The sequence below is a fragment of the Numida meleagris genome, chromosome 3 (assembly GCF_002078875.1).
Source record: "Numida meleagris isolate 19003 breed g44 Domestic line chromosome 3, NumMel1.0, whole genome shotgun sequence".
Taxonomy (NCBI): Eukaryota; Metazoa; Chordata; class Aves; order Galliformes; family Numididae; genus Numida; species Numida meleagris.
Genome location: NC_034411.1, coordinates 38646246 through 38665060, shown reverse-complemented (window position 1 = coordinate 38665060; position 18815 = coordinate 38646246). Strand labels below are relative to the sequence as shown.

Sequence of the window (18815 nt, the reverse complement as noted above, 5' to 3'; positions counted from 1 at the left end):
GCCTTAACATGTCTTCTAGGAGGATCTGCTCCATGATCTTCCCAGGCACAGAGGTGAGACTCACCGGTCTGTAGTTCTCCGGGTCATCCTTTCTCCCTTTCTTAAAAATGGGAGTGATGTTTCCCTTTCTCCAGTCACCGGGGACTTCACCGGACAGCCATGATTTTTCAAATATGATGGAGTAGCTTCCGGCCTACTTCTGACTTTAAGCTTCAGTTCGAGCCTTTTTCTTCATCCCCAGAGCTGAGGAAAGCAGGTGTACAATACCTGATGTCAGGAGCTTCTCCATCCTTTCTCAGTTTCAAGAAACCTCATGTGGTGCCCCTGGCACATGGAGGGACAGTGGGGGGAGGAGACATCGCCCCTGAGGCATAGCAGGGAGGATGAGAGGATGCTCTGGACATGGACCTGGACTCGATGCCAGGCTGCAAGCAGAGCGCTGGCATGGCACAGCCGTGGGCAACCTGCTGCTTGAGTTTGCTGCTGCATCATCAGATCTGCAGACATGTTCTCAAACTGACCTGACCCCGTAGCCAGGAGCAATCAATTCAAGAAAATTTTCCCCATGTAATCTGCTGCGTAAGAGGTGCTTTTATGACACTCTGCCCTTGGTGTCCTTTCTAAGGACACAGTGCTCCAAGCTTCACTTTTTCCAAGGCTGAGACTCAGAAGGCACTGCAGGCACCTTGGGCACCTCTCTGCAAAGTGCTGAGACTGGCGGGTTTATTTGCAGTGGTTCTTGTTCTGGGAGACGCCACAGGAGCCTCCGTGCAACTGTTCTGCTGGCACCTGAACCTGCAGTGACGGAGAAAAAAGCATACGGAGGCTATCTTGATCAGTAAGAGAAGTTGGTTGCAAAATAAACATGTAGGAAAAGCCCAAATCTCAGAAGGTGCAGCCTGCAGGCGTTCCTCATCCCATATCTGTCAAGTACACGTGGACGTCCCCACTCTGTGCCTCGCCATTGCCACCTGTAATGTGGGGATCAGGAAGCACCCTCTGTTTCCACGGCTCCAACATCTGCCCACCTCGAGGCTGATAGTGCTGTGACTTCCATCCACATGGGCACTGGCATGGAGGAGAAGGAAGTGGAGCTGGAGGCCTGATCCCATTGTTTGGGAAACACACCGTGTGCACCCCTGGAGAGAAGTTTTGAGGAATATGTTTGCCTCATTTGTATTTATTTCATCACTGCACAGCAATCTTGTCCGTATCTTGTGAGCATAATGTGGGAGAAATGTTATGGCCCTTACAGGATAAATTATGAAAAGAAGTCTTGGCTTTCCTTTTGTTCCCTTTTTTCAACAGCCACAGCACCTCAGCTGTCCTCTTGGCTTTTGCTCGCTGCAGCTGGCTTTCAGGTCCTGCAGAAGACAAGACGTGACATTTTGGTCCATGACTTTTTTTTGTACATTGAATGGAGAATGTATGACTGTTATGTGTTGCTGCAGACTGTTTATCCATGCAGGCCTCATCAGTGCAGGGATCAGCAAAACGTTTTGCCTGCCAGTCTCTAATCAAGAAGCCAGATTCCCTGGCACGCTGGCTGCTTTGCTCTGCTCTGGGGAGCCTCTGCTCACTGCTGAAAATCAGGAGCTATTTAGCTAAATTCAATTTGCAGATACACACCTTGCAAGGTCAAACAAAGCAAGAAGTGAAGACTACGGAGAACAAAAATCAACCACTAGGAGAAACGGCAGAAGAAAATAATATGCTTTGGAGAAGGCTGCAGTATGAACACTGACAATGAGAAAATTGTAACAAAAGTCAGCAAGCTAGAAAGTAAAATTAGCTGGCTTGTGCAAAGTATATGTGCAATCCGCCCAGGTATTTCCTACCTTACTGCATCTACCCCAGAAATGTAATGGCAGCTTCAGTGGCATATTCACCTTTCTGGCATAGTTTGTCTTTGCAGTGAGTAGCAAGAGGCTGAACCACTGGGCTGGGGGAACTGCTGTGTGTGTTTTGTCCAGTTCTTGTCTACCTTCCTCTTCAGGAAATGGTCTTATTTGCAAAGAGAAGTGAAAAGCATGCCTTCCAGTTTAGGCAGAATTGTATGCGTTCATTTGCATGAGGTTCAAAGCAATGAGAAATATCCCAACTGCCTAGCAATGGTTAAAGACATAAAAGGCAGTGGAAGGTGAATATCGTTAAGCATGTAATTGTGAGTTCAGTGGGGAAAAAAAAGGAGTTTTAGAGTCATGTTTTATTTGCAAGCTTTATTTGACTGCACCTACTTTCAACATGACTAAATCTTACTTACTTAGCATGCAATTTCGGCACCAACTGCTTGCCATTAACCTCACTGGGGATGCTCAGTTCCAGAGACAGATATTTTGATAGCCTTGTTGTGCTCCAGACACGCACAATGGGGCAGAGCTAATTTGCCATTTGCTGTGCTAATGAAGATACATATTAAAAAGATTATGAGGAAAAACAAGAACTAGTACACGAAGGATTATGAAACAACAATTCAGAGTTAAAAAATATAAGCAGTGAGAACTCCTTGTTTGACATTTCCATTTTGGTTTTCCACAGCCTTTCGCCATTGCCTTACTACTGCCTTGCGTTCAGTTTGTAAACTGATTACCATGATTAGAGTGGAGATCCAGTCCTACCACCAGGAGACACACAGTGCCAGGGCCCACCTCAGCCCTACGTCTGCCCCACAGGGCTATGGCCTCACTGGCCATAGCACTGAGCAATGCTGCGTGCCCATGTGGATGCTGCATGCTGCTTAAAACCATTGCATCTGTGAGCACAGCCTCACAGCACTGCCTTAGCCTGCAGGCAGAGCTGAAATTCTCTGTCCTGCAGAATTGCAAGGGGACAGCCCAGGTTCTCCATCCATCCTGCAGCTTTGGGATGCTGAGTGCTTATGGACTGCCCCTGGGCTGGAGAGGCTTTTGTCTTGCTTTCTTAACAAGTTACATTTTCATTAGCAGATGAGGTTGTTAAAATATTCATAGGCAGGCTTTTCTGGCACATCGGGGCGTGCTTGCACAGCCACGGCTCTGTTTTTGCCAGGGAGTACCCATAAAGCATCAGGATACACGCTGGGTACAGTGTGCCGCTGTGGGCCAAGCAGAGATAACCAGACAACGGGAGGAACTGTGTCCAGAATGTTCTGTCAAAACATCTAGAGCTGAAGGTTGTTTCTTTTGAAGTGGTTTTTGCCTCAGCTGCTCTGGGATTACTGTGTGGGTTACCTCCCAGCACTGTCTTGCTTCCCATGACTGCTCTACAGAGCCATCCTTGTACAACAGGACCACGTTTCTCTTAATGCACCTCAGGCTTCATTGACTTACCGCCTGGTGTTCGGTGGGACACCTCTGCGTGAAGAGGCCTCCTCTGGAAGCTACAGCCTGCAAAAAGCAATCCGGAATTAGTGAAAGTAGAGAAAACAGGTACAAGGAAGCATTACTGTGGAGGCTGGTGAGAAAAGACTTCCAAAGCAGGGAAGGCAGCTCAGAGCCCTGGTCCAAGCCCAAGCAAGGCAGGCTTCTGAAGCACTGCAACGTGGCACCGGGTGCTTCAGGATTGGGGAGCACCTGGCTGTGTCACTGCCTGGATCCAGGGGTACATGATAGATATTAGTCAGGCCCAGAGTACAGTAACAGCACATGTTCCTAGTCCTTTCTGAGCCAACTCTTCCAAACATGGAAGAGTTGTAGCAAAAAACACCAACTATATAAAATGGGAAATGGATTCACAGTGACAGAGAACCATCTCCAGAAGCACCAGTGGTGTGCCATTTTATCACTGACGCTGTGATTTCTTACTGCTGGCCACATTTGCTGGTCGGTGTATTGGAGGTCCTTCCTACCTTGCAGCTTCCACACTGTGTTCCGGTCATTCATCTGGGCGCTGCTGAAGACACTTAATTCCTGGACTTGTAACGCCGTTCCTGGGGCTGTCCACCCTGTAGGCATACAATTGTGAGATACTGTCCCATGTATGAAATAGTGCTATCCAATGCAATACTTAGGGAAAAGATTTTGGAAAGAGTACCTCTTTTTTTCCCCTAGAATAAATCCCCAACTAAATTCCCTTTTGGTCCTTTCATTTGACTACAGCCTTCCAATCTGTCTCACACTTATCATAGTGGATGTAATTTAATTTAAACTGTGCTGGTGTCTTTATCTTTGGAGCATTAGGCAGCTGAGCCCCATATGTAAGCCTCCAGGAACATCTGAGCACACCAAACCCGGGGCTGGGTTTTGTCTGTGTCCCTGTGCTCTCACCTATGCTTCTCCCGGCCCACTCGGCAGGGCTGCACGCCACCAGAGGGCACAGTGATTGACAGGGATGGCTGCAGAGAGCCACAGGTAACCAGCTCAGTGACGGCTGTTGCAGGGGGTGCCGAGAGCTGTTTTTCTCCTTGTCTTTAAGGTTTGTGCCCCTCTTCCTCCAGAGGAAAGGACAAGGAGCAAGAATGAAAAAAAAACCTGTGTGTTTGTTGCAGACTGAGACTGGCTGGTGTACTAATGCTGCCTTTCTCTCCTTGTTGTAGGGAGTGCTGCCGGTTTTTTGGAGACAACGGCTTGACTTTGAAGGTGTTTTTTACCAAGGCAGCACCCTTTGGTGTTCTCTGGACACTCACAAACTACCTTTACTTACATGCAATAAAGAAAATAAACACTACGGACGTCTCCGTGCTGTTCTGCTGCAACAAAGCGTTTGTGTTCTTGCTGTCATGGATCGTTCTGCGGGACAGGTTCATGGGAGTGAGGGTAGGTGACTCCTTAGCTCTGTCTCCTTCTTCCTCTCTCCCTCTGCCTTTCCTTCCCCTTTCCCAGAGCAGTGGCCCATGCAGTGGCAGCACAGAGACCCACAGAGAGCAAGGTCGAGCCCCTCCTGCAGCATTTCCCAGCAGAAACGAAGGAGCCTGCTCCCGAGCAGGGCGTGAGGGCTGCCTGCTGTATCCATGCTGCTCTGAGCATACAGCAGCCTTTGCTTGTCTCCGTTGAGTTAAAGTTTTCTGAGGGAACTGGAAACCTCGCAGCCCCCGCTGCCATTCTGGCAGCCCTCGGCACACGGTGTCCTCTGGCAGTGGAGCTGGGCAGATGGCACCTGGCATCCACCACGATGACCCAGCAGTAACCAAACCAAAAGGCCCCACGAGTCCCTCCGGCCTCACCGCAGCAGCAATCACATTTTAATATAACAGCAATCACAGCAGAATAAGACCTGTATTTTGCCTACTGCTTGAAGAGCTCTCTGCTCATCAACCCGAGCAAAGCATTTAGTGCTCAGGAGAGGCTGCGTACCTCGCTGCTGAGAATTAACTTTGCAGGAAGTATTCCCCTCCAGCAGGAGGCTTGGACAGCCACGCGGGGTTGCAGCCAAAGGCAGCTCGCAGTGCTGCAGAACACCCTGCCAGCAGCCCGGCCCCGCCAGCTGGTGTCTGTGCTCACCCGTCCAGCTTCCCAGGTAGTGGTAGCCAGAAAACAAATTAACTGGGTTTTGCTGAGTGCATAAGCAAGGGTATCCCGAGATAGTCCTGGAGGCAGGGATGTATCACGTTTATCCCAGCTGGCCATGCTGGCCATTTTGATCAAAGTGAAAAAGTGTGTGTTTTGCTGGTGCTCATCCATCTTGTGGCACTGTCAGCGAGGAGTGCAGTGATGGCTGAACTCAGGGGAGGAGGTGTGCAGATGGACGACCACTGCTCTCTGCCCTGGCACCTTGCTCCATGCTGTATGTGTGTTCTCTCCCAGAACCTCTTTAGGACTCAGAGCCTTTCCTGCCAGCACCAGGGGTTTCTTAGGTGTGTATTATTATCTTGCACATGCTGAAGGCTGGCCTGCTGCATGCTGCCCAACGCAGCCTCTCCTTCACAGCTATGCCTGCACCCTGGCCAGCCAGGGGAGCTGCCGGCAAGGGCAGCATCAGCTCCACAGGCACCAACCTGGGTTGATACTCGTTTCCTACCTCAGGACAGGGGCAGATGATGCAGAAGTACTACCCCCTCATGTAAAGCTGCTTTCACATTTTTCCACACCAGGGGTTGTCCAGTAACGCTAGCTTTCTTTCTTTGTCTCCAACCAGATCGTGGCTGCTATATTTGCTATTGCAGGGATAGTGATGATGACGTACGCTGATGGGTTTCACAGCCACTCTGTTATTGGGATAGCCCTAGTGGTGGGCTCTGCCTCAATGTCTGCTCTCTACAAGGTAAGCACACCTGGGTCTCCCCACAAGAAGGTGTCCGGCCCACATTGCTGCACATGTGCTCCCTTCACAATCCTCTTGCCCCAAGCAGGGCCAGGACACAAGTTGCTGCTAGAGCTGGGCTGACAGCCCCCCAGGGAAGTGGTGCAAGACTTACAGCAGCCCGTGTGGTTTTGTCTTGTAGGTTTTATTCAAACTTCTTCTGGGCAGTGCAAAATTTGGAGAAGCTGCCTTATTCCTGTCCGTGTTGGCCGTCTTCAACGTCCTCTTTGTTACCTGTATTCCTGTCATCCTTTATTTTACCAAAGTGGAATACTGGAGCTCTTTTGACATCGTTCCTTGGGGAAACCTCTGCGGATTTTCAATTCTCTTATTGAGTGAGTACACAGGGAGCCTTCAGGCTGATCGAGGTGGAAGAACATGCCAGAATCTGGCCATTGGTGGAAGCTGCAGCTCTCTGATGTACTAGAGCTAATTTCCTTTCTTCTAAGTTTTAGCTTGAGAAGTCATGTGGGGGACCCATTACTAGGTGAAAATGTAGACCCTGCTCCTGCTGTTATTGGGAAACCCAGGCATTAAGGCCATCATTAAAAGGTGCTGTGAGACTACACCACAAAGCTTCTCCTTACCAATACACCTTGGGCTCATAAGCATCACCCAAGCCAGAGGTTAGGCCCGGTCCATCAAGGCCAGCCTCTGGTGCCTCTGCTGACATAAAGAAGTAATAGCTAATGGCCATTCCTAAGTGACAAGCACTTTTTGAAAATGTAGCACTGCCTGGGGCTGATGGGGATTTGGTAGCTGGCCGCTTGTCTTCTGCTGCCAAGGGAACTCGGCTTGGGGGGGATGCTAAATCCAGGCTTCATTGTTTCACGAGCATCAGAAGCGTGATGCTGTTCCTTGCTGAACCAGATGTGTTGACAGTGCTGACAGTTTGTCCCAAAACTGGGTAACAGTTTCACATCTCCTAAAACGTTCTTTCCATTTCTACTGGAAATCGCCTTTCTCCAACCCTGTCCTGAATCACTGCTCCTTTTACCCTAAGCAGTCACAGTTATGTGCATATGTATTACCAGAAAACTGCCTCAGTGCCTGCTGACCAGATCAGTACTGGCTAGGTTCTCTTGACTTTGCCTGAGTTAATCGCCATAAAACAAGGGTGAATGTGGTCCAAAGCAATTACTGATTTGTCACAAGATACTCCATGAACAGTTTGTTAGATCTGCAGTATGATCCCCCTGCAGCTGGAGGCAGCCTTTCAAAAATAAAAAAAAGTCCAGGCAGAAGCATCTACTTGGCTGAAATCTCGTACAGGAGAAATATTTCCTTTCAGCAGAACCAGGTGAATTGCTCCAGAAAGCTGGAAGGGCCAGGAGCCCACTCGTGTTACCGAGCACTACACCAAGAGATGGGTTGTGCCATTGGCACCAGTGGGACAGAGCTCCCCGTGAACAGCAGTGTCCTGGGCAGATCCCTGCTTCCTATGTGGTCAACGTCCAGAGGGACTAATAAAGCAAAGATATTTCAAGTGACATTCTCATCGCTTAGTTTCACTGTAGTAAAAGGTGGTTTTCTTTCCTTCTTCAGCATTCAATATCCTACTAAATTTTGGAATTGCTATTACGTACCCCACCTTGATTTCTCTTGGAATTGTACTGAGCGTCCCAGTCAATGCGGGTAAGAATTTCTGACTTTTGCATCTTAATGAATAAGTGAGGTCTGCGGTCTCCCAGGTACTTGCTGGGGATAAAAGCAAATAGCTCTGTTAAAGAAGACATGACACTGATTAAAAATGTATACTTTAATTGCTAAATACGTATTGTAGAATATTGCACAACTATTACAATTTCCAAAATTACTTTTTAAGTTACTGCCTGGAGTAGACGGGTTATTGAAAAACAAACTAGATTTGAAGTCATCCATCCATAGGCTGGGATAAAACCTCTCTGGTAAAGTAGAAATCAATTCTTAATTATTTTTTCCAAGCAGGTTTAGCGTTAAATTGAAACAAATATAATTGCTTACCCTCTAGAACAAACCTGTGTTTGACCTGGTAAATAATACTGCAGGTGTAGAGACTGTGGGGCCGTGAAGGCAGACAGGGGAGTGCATGGGCAAACCCAGCCCAAACTACAGCCCCTGCCCTTCTTGGACAGGCATCAGAAGAAACAACCCATTCCTGTGTTATCACTTACATTTCCTTGCTCCTTAAGTGAACTGTGGGACTCACAGGCAGTGCTGGCGGGGCGCTGCCTCCTGAGGCTCTGGTGTGTGTTAGTCGTGGGAGTGACAAAACCCTTCCAGTGGTGGGCTCCTCTCCCCATGCCTGCTGGCTGCCCAGGCAGGCGCTCTCCTCCCATGTGGCACACACTGGCACAACTCCAGGGGCACCTCAATTCACGGCACATGGGTTAGGGAGCGTTCTCTGAAGACCTTTGCTTAGTGCTGACAAACACAGTGGTAGAGCGATGGCTTTGCACTCCAACACAGTGCTGGCAGCATGTGAAAGGCTGCTGCAGGCCCCAGCTGCAGGCCCCAGCTGCAGGCCCCAGCTGCAGGTAATGTCCCCATTTGTACCCTGAACCCCCAGGCCTGCTGCCCGCTCCCACCTAAGCTGTGCCCTGCCCCACGCTGAACCAGCAGGCAGAGATCTCCTGCTCACCCAGGCCAGCCTTCAGAGCCAGGGAGGTGGGAGGGAAGGGGGTGCTGCCCTAACGCTTTGTCCCACGTAATAACACCAGTTCAATGTCCCACACAGTTGTTGATCACTACACGAGTGAAATTGTCTTCAACAGTGTCCGAGTCATCGCCATCGTCATTATTGGCCTGGGCTTCCTCCTGTTGCTCTTGCCAGAGGAGTGGGACGTCTGGGTAATAAAGCTCCTCACGCGTCTCAAAGTCCGAAAGAAGGAAGAACTCCCTGAAGGGAACGGAGACATCACTTCAGGACTGCCCAACAAGAGCCGGAGAACTCGCCCCTCCATGTCATCCTTTGCTCATTAAATGCTCTTTTTACCAAAACTTTGTGGTTACCTTATACACGATGATGCAAAGGTCTTTTCTTGGGAAGAAGCACACCTGACCACCACGGTGTACATACCTGTACAGTTTTGATATGATCACCATCTAAGGCATCAAGTCTTGGCATGTCCAGTTTGCTTGTACCTTTTTCACATCAGACCTTTCACTTAAGTAGTACACCGAAAAAAAACTGCAAACCAAGAACCTCTCTTCTCTTTTTAAATGAATGTAATATATAGTCAAAATATATTTGCATAGGTTATTTTAAAGAATGGTTTTCACGAGAAGCGGGGCAGACATTCTGAGCATTAGGTACCGAATGATGCATTGCACACTGTGATTTAAAAGAAACTAATGCTATGCTACATCACGTGTTTATTTTTGACCAGAGCTATACTCTGAAAGTTTTAAAGGAACCAAAAGGGAATCTTTTGGGGGACAGGAAGATGGGGGGGAGAGTAGAAGGAAGGAAGTTTGGAAGTGACTGCATAGCTGAGTGCATGCTGTGCTGGAACCAGAAGAAAATTCGAGTACTAAAAGCGCTTGCACTAAAGTACTAGCAGGAAAGCAGTCCAGAGCCCAAATCTCCTTGTACTGCACATGGTTGTAGTTCATGTTTAGAATCATGCAAGAGAAATCCAGTGCCTTCTACAGAACTCTTGTCTTTATCCACGGAGAGCCAGGCCCCGCCGCTGCAGGCTCAGGCTTGCAGCCCCGGGCAGCCCAAGGTCCTGCTGACACCAAGACAAGCCCAGGCTCTGGGGGCTGCAAGCTTGCATGCAGGGGGCCTGGTTCTCGTCTCGCTTGCACAGGTTTTACCCCTGTGTGGAGTTGCACTTGATTAACATTAGTGTGAGGAACGGAAATGGTGGTTGTGCATGGAAAAATCTGACTGAAAATGAACAACGGAGCTGACAAGAGTGTGGTTGCTGATGTAGGGTCTGAGAACACGGACTAAGGGGTGAATCGCCAGTTGCTTTACTCCATAATTGTGAGTGTTAAGAGTTAAAAATGTAATATATTTACATCAAATGTAACACTTTTTATGAAACTTGTAAGCACCAGGATGTTTACTTATGCGATTTTGGTTCGCCATTAAATTTCTATCTGTGATAGATCACATGCTATGTAAAAAGGGGGGAAAAAAAGGTTATAGTTTACTATTTTTGAAGTTTACATTGTTGCATACAAAATGAAAAGTGTTCTTTTGAACTGCTGCCATAGCCTAAGGGTCCCTGCTACCACTGAGGCCCTCTTTGTCTCGGGCAGGGGTGGCATCCACTTCAAAACATTTTAGCGATTCAACTTCGGATTCCATTATCTGTTTGGCAAAGCTAAATAATAAAAGATTTTAAACTCGGCTTCAGACAGTGCTGCCTGTTTCCCTCTCCTAACTGTACCACCTCTGTGTCAGCTTTACAGTGGGCTGCATCTGGCCTAAGCGATCAGGTGGGAAAGACAAGACCTAGAGACCTTCGGCCTGGTCTTGCAGCCCAAGCTACAGCGCAGGAGGCCTCCTCCCTGCTCACAGTCCCACTGCCTTCAACACAAAATGGAGTCCTGCAGGCAGCGACCGCCAGCACCGTCTGGGAAAGCCCAGAGCAGTCCTCACTGTGCTGCTAAATTCCTCTGGGAAGCAGGGGAGGGTAAGGTACGGTACACGTACAGTGCTAATAACAGGTGTAAAGAGGCTTGATCTCAAAGCTCCATCTTAAAATGGACCACATCTTTGGGTGTATCACTTTGTCACCCTCAGAGTATCCCACATCCCTCCCCAAGCTCCCTGCCTGAGGCGAGGCCAAAGACAAATGTACTAGCCCTTCTATTTTCCACAGTCCCGTTAAGGGGCATTTTTTGTCATCTCTGCACTCCACTTTACTATGCCATCCAAAAGACATCAGAAATGCTCTGAATGATGTTACAAACTGCACCTAATGTGCATTTAGTACTAAAACGGCAGCAGGCTTGTTCACATTCAGTGCAGATCACAGGGGAGTTCATGTACTACAGTGGCCAGCAGCATTGGTACAACTGTGATGTGCCAAACGTAACTGACGTTGCTTCTGCTACTTCATCCTTCCTGAGAGCAGCCTAAACAAAGGCAAGGGCTGGGATTTCTAACAGTAGCTTATTACAGCCTCTTACTTGAGCAAACTAGATTTACCCATTTTAAGCTGCTCTGAACTACACACAGACAACTCAACCAGATGAACTGACCTGTATTTCTCCAGGCAACATCTTGCACTGAACACCTGGCTTGAGGGCAGGCAGATCCTCAGTGAAACTTTCCAGATAGCGAAGCCTGGAGTGTAACTAGGAGAATGTCAAGAAAGCAGCACGTCCATATGGGTACATGTCTGCAAGTGCCAAAACCTCACAGATCCGATGCTGAAGAATTACAGGAACTGGAGTCGTTGGTTCGCACTAGAAGGACAAGGTACAGGAAGGGAAAGACCTCCTGAGAAAGCACTAGGTGCCACTGGGTCAACCTTCAGGTGAGAGCAAGATAGAACCTTTTTGATCTGGGACTGATAAAAGATACACTTGGTGCCCTGGAGGTCAGGGCTGAGTTCGTGGAATCATTTGAGTCAGAAGGGACCTTTAACAGTCATTCAGTCCAACTCCCCTGCAATGAATAGGGACGCCTACAGCTCGATCAGGTTGCAGTTGGCAGGCTCCCTTGCTTGCCTCAAAGGCCAAAGCACAGCCTGCAGTCTCCACAGCAGGATGATTCAGTCCTGCTGCTGGAACAGAGCCCATACATCTCCACAGAGCAGCACCACAACCTGAGCCTGGGACCAGCACTTTGAGCCTTTTATGCCTCCTAAGCTGAGCTGCTCCTTGGCAAAGGCCAAGGCTGAGAAGCTCCTTTCACAATCCAGTCCCTGTGCAAGCTGTCCTTGCAGAAGCAGCCAGCAGTAATGGATTTTGATGGACAAGTTTAATTAGCTCATCATTATTAAAAGAGAAGCAAGTAGATTTCCTTCATTAGCTGCCACGCTTTAGGGCACTTCTGTAACAGTCTGCATCTTATTTAAAAATCTTGAACATCAAAAAAGGAAATTAAAAAAAGAGCTGAAGGAGCTTTTGAAAACAAAGGGAAAATCGAATCAACAGATGCCCACCTACAGCCTAAAAATCTTCTTTTAAAAGGAAATCACATTCCTAAGGACAGGACCAGTAGATCAAATAAAGTTTCTGACGATAAAAAGCCTCATACCATGTCTTCTACCTGAAACTCCACTGGAGTAAAACATTATCCATCTTTCTATATTCACATACTTCTTCTAAACAGGGTATCAATCAGCATTTCTCCACACACATCACAGACACACTAAGATGAAACCAACGTACTTTTCAGTAATGAAGAGTGTATCTTTTAAGAAGAGTTAGAAGTCTGAAACAAGAGAACTCATATTAGTACTGTACTTAAGACCCTGTCAAATACAATCTCTGCAATGGTCTAGAGACTTTTTTTTTTTTAAATCCTAGTGCTGAACTAGATGATATCTTCAGAAAACTTGAATTTTCCAGCTCTTCGTCTCCAGGTGTCCTACAGTTCTATCACCAGTCCACCTAACAATCTCAGGACAGCCACCAGCGCATTGGCTGGTTACAACAGTAACCTGCAGAGCATCCTTCATCCAAATGACAGATAAAAGGAACTAAAGCACATGTGACTGAAGGCATTATTCATCACAAACTGAGAAACTCTCTTGTGAGTGACATGGTTAATTCAGAGCCCCTCACCATGTATTTTAGACCTTTCATCGTTCCCATCACCTTGCATCTGGTAATGCTGAATAACACCTTATTTTGGTGCCTGGCTACACAACAGTGAGAGATCTTCTCTCAGTTTTAGCCTTTGCTCTCCTGAATCAGCCAAAAAATAGGATCAGTGAATATTTTCCCTTCTGTCTTTCCATACGGGTGGGTGGCCTTTGCGTGGCCCCCAAAATTATTTACACCACATGCAGCTTCTGCTTGTACCCAAAGCTGGCTTGCAGTGGACTCCAAGCAGCAGGATTTGCAAGGCCTTAAAAATGTGAGCTTCAGCTTTGTTTTTCTGCCCTGGTAGGCACTAACATACATAACAGGCCAGCAAACCCAGATCTGCAGTCTCCCAGCAGTTAGATATTGCTGTCCCTCTGACTTCTGAAGCTGCCAAGTCCTTAATGACTGCAGCCTGGCGAGCACACACAGGAAGTTGTATAATATTGTCCTTCTGATTTTTGGTCAACTAGACATTCGAAATGCTTTCCCAACATGTAAACAAAACCATCTTTCTTTGTGTGATTTTATATATCGTCAAAAGCATGTCACTTGCTAGCTTGGCTCCTATGAAAATTGGCATTGATAACTGGAACAAATATCCACCATGTTTGAGAGCAACATTGTCTTTGTGCATATGAAGGCAAACCTATCCGATACAGTACACTTATGTTTCACTGAAATAGGGTAACCAGTGTAGCTGCTGGATTTTTAAATGTAAGACCGGGATACAAGCATTCTGCTGGATTTTGGATAGAGAATTGTAGGATTTGTTTCAGTCTCGATGAGAAGCAGAAATCATTAATTACCTTTCAGTGCAAAACATGCCACAGTAATTTGAAGGCATCCAAATGAAACTCACAGCTTTTCTTCTTCCATTTAAATAGCTTTGGAAATCTTAGAATCATAGAATTCTTAGAGTTGGAAGGGACCTCTGAAGGCCATCTAGTCCAGCTCCCCTGCAATGAACAAGGACACCACAGCTACATCAGGTTGCCCAGGGCCTGATCTAGTCTCACCTTGAAAGTCTCCAGGGATGGGGCATCAACCACAACACTGGGTAACCTGTTCCAGTGCCTCACCACCCTCACTGTAAAAGACTTTTGTCTTCATATCTAACCTAAATTGCAGTCTGCTTGTAGAATAGGGAGATTCCCAGCTCCCCATCTGAGCTTTCCTGCAAGAGATGGAACATCGGCACTGCTGCAAAGCAAGTCTCGTTTCATCCTTCATGGGCTTGGAGAACAGCTAGTCAGGAGCTAATGAAAGAATTAGTCAGTCTTCAGTCAGTCTTCTTGCCTTACCATCACTTGCTCTTGTGAAAACACTCCTTTTTCTATTTCTCTTTTCAAAAAAAATGAGCAAAAAGATGAACGTTGGCATTAAAAACAAGTGCTATAATTAATGTAAATGACTTCATCACCTTGAAAGAATCCTGAACAGCTAGGATTGTTTTCTCTGTCATAACCTCTAGATAGCCTAACGGTTTTCAGACTGCATTCTACAGAGTATTCCTTTAGTAAAAGAATTCTTCCTAACATCTGACCTAAATCTCTCTCTTTTAGTTTAAAGCCATTCCCCCTTGCCCTATCACTATCAGACCATGTAAAAAGTTGGTCCACCTTCTGTTTATGAACTCCTGTTAAGAACTGGAAGGCCACAGAGAAGTCCCCCCAGAGCCTTCTCTTCTTCAGGCTGAACTGATGTGAGATTCTCTCATGCTACACTTTTTCATAATTTTTTATTCAAAAATAATGTCTTGGTGCTCAAAAAGAGAAGAAGATGCCCTGGGGTAACTCAGGTAAGATTACTTTATTGTTTCTGGCAAAATAAGCAGTTGAGCATACCGCAATATTGCATCAAGAACAAATTATTTCAAATGAAATTCACTGAAAATTTATGACGGATAAAGAACATAACCTAAGGGAGGCTGTATCTGAGTCTTTTCATGCAAGGAAAACAAATTAACTGAGTTCTTGGTATAAGCACAAAGTAGAACACAGCTGTGGTACTTGAAGGAGTGCTTTCATTACTAGTGCTAAAGAGACCTGAAACAATGCTGACTGCTCAGACGGGAACGGGGAAATCATTATGGCCTCCAACCCAGAATCTGCTGGGTACCTATCAGATAAATATGGGATAAATGTCTCTGCAGGTCAGGAGAGATCTGTGTTAATTAGAAGGCAAAGTGCACACAGCGCTGCATCCCAATTAACAGCAGTAGGCACAAAAGAACCTGAGAGCTGACCTGCTGAACAAACCCCACACAACTCACTCAAACACGGTCCTAGCAAGGGCTGCAGTAGAAGACAGTCTGCTGTTTCCCACCATGTCACTGCCAGATGGAAATGTAACTCAAAGGCTCCAGTTACGGCAAGCAGCTCTCCCAGGAAATCTGGCATTACTTCAGCCTTCCATCCTCCTAGAACTCTTGCCTCTACCTGGCTGTTATAAATGTCCCATTTACTACTGGGCACATTTCCTGAAAGTAAAAAACTAAACATAGGTACTTAGAATTGACAACAGTAACAAAATTCACCCCCTTACAATAGCATTTTAACCAAATGGAAACGCTGTCATTATGAATAAATTAGAGAAATCTGTCTTTTTTTTTTCCTGTCCATGTAATTTCTAAAAATGAGACTGCTGAATTTCCATAATATCTATTACACAGAGTTATTTACCAGTGCCTTCAGTGGGTGTTTTTGGGCTGCAGGTGATCACAGAACCAACTACCACCAGCATCCCTGACGTGTTATTTTGGCTTTGTGATTAATTGTACATAATCACACCATTCCTTCTGTTTCATGAATGCAATAACTAAACGTTATACAGAGCACAAATTTTCAAGTCCGAAACGCAGCTGACGCTCACTATCTCCGCACGGTTTGGCCTTGAGACTTACTTAACACCCCTTTCCTTTCTAATGCTCATTCCCACTCCCTCAGGCTCTTCCAGCCGCCCCGCCTCCCCGGCTCGCCCGGCGCATGCGCGCTGCGCCGCTTCCGCGCTTCTGACCTTCGTCGCTGGGCCGGGCCGCAGCCGCTGTATGCTGGGAGCATGTCGGCCCCCACCATGGCGGAGAGGAAGGCGTGCTGGGCGGCACGCGACGAGTTCTGGCGGTGCCTGGACACGCACACGGAGGACGCGCCGCGGTGCGAGAAGCTGAGGCAGGCCTTCGAGTCCCTGTGCCCGCAGCAGTGGGTGAGCGGGCGCGGCCGTCCGCGGGGCGGGTGCTGGGGCGGGCAGCGAGCGCGGGCCGGGGGCTTCTCCCCTCGGTAGCTTAAAGCCACAACCACGCGTCCTCTCGCGATCCGGCCGCGTATAAAGTCAGTTCCCTTCGTGCCTGTAAGCTCCCCTCAAGTACTGAAGGCTGCACTGAGGTCTGCCCGGTGTCGCCTTTTCTCCAGGCTGAACAAGCCCTACTCCCTCAGCCTTCATAGCAGAGGTGCTCCAGCCCTCTGTATCTCCTCGTGTCCTCCTCTGGGCCCGTTCCAGCACCTCCCCGCCTTCCTCGTTGGAGCTAATGCCCGGAGGCCAGATTAAAAACCGGTGCCCAGTGGCTGTACTTGAATGCTGCAGTTGTGGTCCAGGCCACAGCTAGTGCCGCATGCAGTGCTTTGCCTGTGAAACCATGGAAAAGCTGCTGGACTGCCCTGTTAGCCACAGCTTTTGCTCACAGCAGTGAAAGCCGCAAGGCAAGGGCCTGCTTTTCCAAACACGAGGAGAAAGATGAAGTCCTACTTACATTCAGTGATCAGCAACCGAGTATTCCCCAGTCATGCTATGATGCACAGAAGCTCTCGTTCTGCTAATTTCTTAAGATGAACGTCAGTTGTTTTTTTCTTTTTGAACAGGTTAAACACTTTGACAAAAGAAGAGACTTTTTAAAATACAAACAAAAGCTGGAAACAGAAGGGTTTCATCCTCCAGAAACCGCTGGGAAGTCTTAGGTACTCCGCTTTTTGAAGTACATCTACCAAGCACAGATCTGTGGCAGGAAGAAGCAGGGGAAAGCAACAGAGCCTGCTGGAGTTTAAGAACTGGTAACCCATCCTCCTAAAATGCAGGCTGCTGCTCCTGCTGCAAGGCCTCACGTGTCTGCTGAAAAAAGATGGTCGTGGACAACTTTTTCATGAGTATGAGACAAAGAAGTACGGTGCAGGGCTGTTCACAAACCCGAGGCTTAGAGTTTGTAACTCCAGTCACTGCTTTGCAAGAATAAATGATTATGCGGTAGCATTCATTTATTGTTCTTTTTAGAACACGTACAAGCGCTTTTTTTTTGTTAAGTGGATGAATTTTCCCCAATAAAGCTTTGCCAACTTTGCTTCCTTGTCAAAAGGGAGTGGTGATGGTATATGTAATTCACATTTTTCACTGGCCAGGTATTTCAAAGTACTTTAAAAGCCAGCTTAAAGTAGATGTCAGTTGACAAAACAGCAGCCATCTAAAAGACCTCATGCGTCCCATCCATATAACGCTTAAGGTACATATTTTGAGTATGCTCACTGTTTATAAGCTGAGATTTTTGTTAGCCGCAACAGTCAGCTTTCAATCTGAGCAGGACAGTTATTTATTACACGTTATGGCCTTTTGTGTAATTTAGTATTTTTAATGACCTTACTGAAGCAACTCCATTAAACAGTAAGTTTGTCCACAAAAGGCACTTAAATTTACTTACGCTATGGAAAATTACCTGTACTGCCCCTTCAAGTGCATAATGTGCATCCCCTCTCCGGGTGCTGGAGACATTCACCACTTCACTCAGCGTACAGGCAGTTTTGATTGTGGTTATCAGAAGGCACAGCGTGAGTTTCAAGCACAACTGTCACAACCTGACTGCAGTAGAAATCCAGTAACGATGTTTGCAAAGTAGTACTGTCACATACCACGAACAATATGAACGGTGTTTATTACCAATGCAACAGTTTATTTATGGAGGTAAAGTATTAAGGCATTTAAAAACCACTCTGAATTGCAGAAAATGAAACATGCAAAATTTAAGAATCCTCATTCACCCTGAGTTGTATCTTTCTCTTCAGAGCCCCATGTTGTAGCACCATAGGAAGCCACCTAGATGTACTATAAGGCACGAAACTCTTGGCAGTTATTTTTGTTGTTTGTGCTTGATCACTTGTTGCCTTGTGTATTCCCAGATCAGCAGAGCTCCACTTACATGAACATTGAGTGACCGAATAATACCCTGCTGAGGAATTTCCACACAGACATCCAGGTGGTGAATCAGGTTTGCTGGGATTCCTTCGTGTTCATTTCTAGTGAAAAAGAAATAGCGACTGTGTCTGGGAGAAGGCAGGTGTTCCAAAAAGCAGATGTGAGTCACGATAGCAGTGAAATACCATTTGGAAAATTGCTGGCCTCTAAATATGAGCACAAGTCACTATTTTTTTTTTTTAAAAAAAAGCAATAATACATTGCTGAAACAAAGACGACCTGAATGGGCAACCTGAACAAGCTGGGATGTAGGAAAACTGGTAGAGCACTTCATCTTTATTTCACTGGGCCAGCAACAACCAGATACCCAGCACTGGGACTCCCTCTCTGCCTTCATTTTGAACCATCCATACACTGCAAAACAGCTATAAATGAAATGACATAGGCATGAAGCTGCTGGCACTGCAGGGGAGCTCAGCTGCCCACTTTACTTGTGGTGAGGTTGTGGTATGAGGGAATGTCAGACTCACCAGCATCTTGAAATGTTTCACCTCTCCAGAATAAGCACATCAGAAGATAAAAGGTTTTCAGTAATTAAAGCTATGCTTTTTTAAGTAGAAGAGGACAAAGTGATTATGAGAACTACATTCTGAAGACAAACTGCATATAAGAGA

At 46.9% G+C, this 18815-nt stretch overlaps 3 protein-coding genes across 8 annotated transcripts in view; 2 read left to right on the top strand and 1 right to left on the bottom strand.

The window, feature by feature from the left end:
- Positions 1–10557, top strand: part of SLC35F3 (solute carrier family 35 member F3) — a 152369-nt gene extending 141812 nt beyond the window's left edge. For 5 of the 6 annotated variants that reach the window (XM_021392556.1, XM_021392560.1, XM_021392561.1 and 2 more), the window contains 5 exons: positions 4514–4733; positions 6052–6177; positions 6359–6551; positions 7762–7851; positions 8933–10557. In XM_021392556.1, the coding sequence (XP_021248231.1) occupies positions 4514–4733; positions 6052–6177; positions 6359–6551; positions 7762–7851; positions 8933–9177 (874 nt within the window). In that variant the 3' untranslated portion in view covers positions 9178–10557. The remainder of the gene's footprint in view (positions 1–4513; positions 4734–6051; positions 6178–6358; positions 6552–7761; positions 7852–8932) is intronic. The other variant, XM_021392558.1, reaches the window with a different exon arrangement.
- LOC110395979 (cytochrome c oxidase assembly factor 6 homolog) lies at positions 15953–17296 on the top strand. The gene is made up of 2 exons (XM_021391120.1): positions 15953–16170; positions 16824–17296. Exons 1-2 carry the CDS (start codon positions 16027–16029, stop codon positions 16917–16919), a joined length of 240 nt encoding a protein of 79 aa, XP_021246795.1. The 5' UTR covers positions 15953–16026; the 3' UTR covers positions 16920–17296.
- The window catches only part of TARBP1 (TAR (HIV-1) RNA binding protein 1), a 34513-nt gene continuing 33553 nt past the window's right edge, over positions 17856–18815 (bottom strand). Inside the window, exon 30 of the mRNA XM_021391119.1 lies at positions 17856–18242. Coding sequence (XP_021246794.1) covers positions 18077–18242 — 166 coding nt within the window. The 3' untranslated portion in view covers positions 17856–18076. The remainder of the gene's footprint in view (positions 18243–18815) is intronic.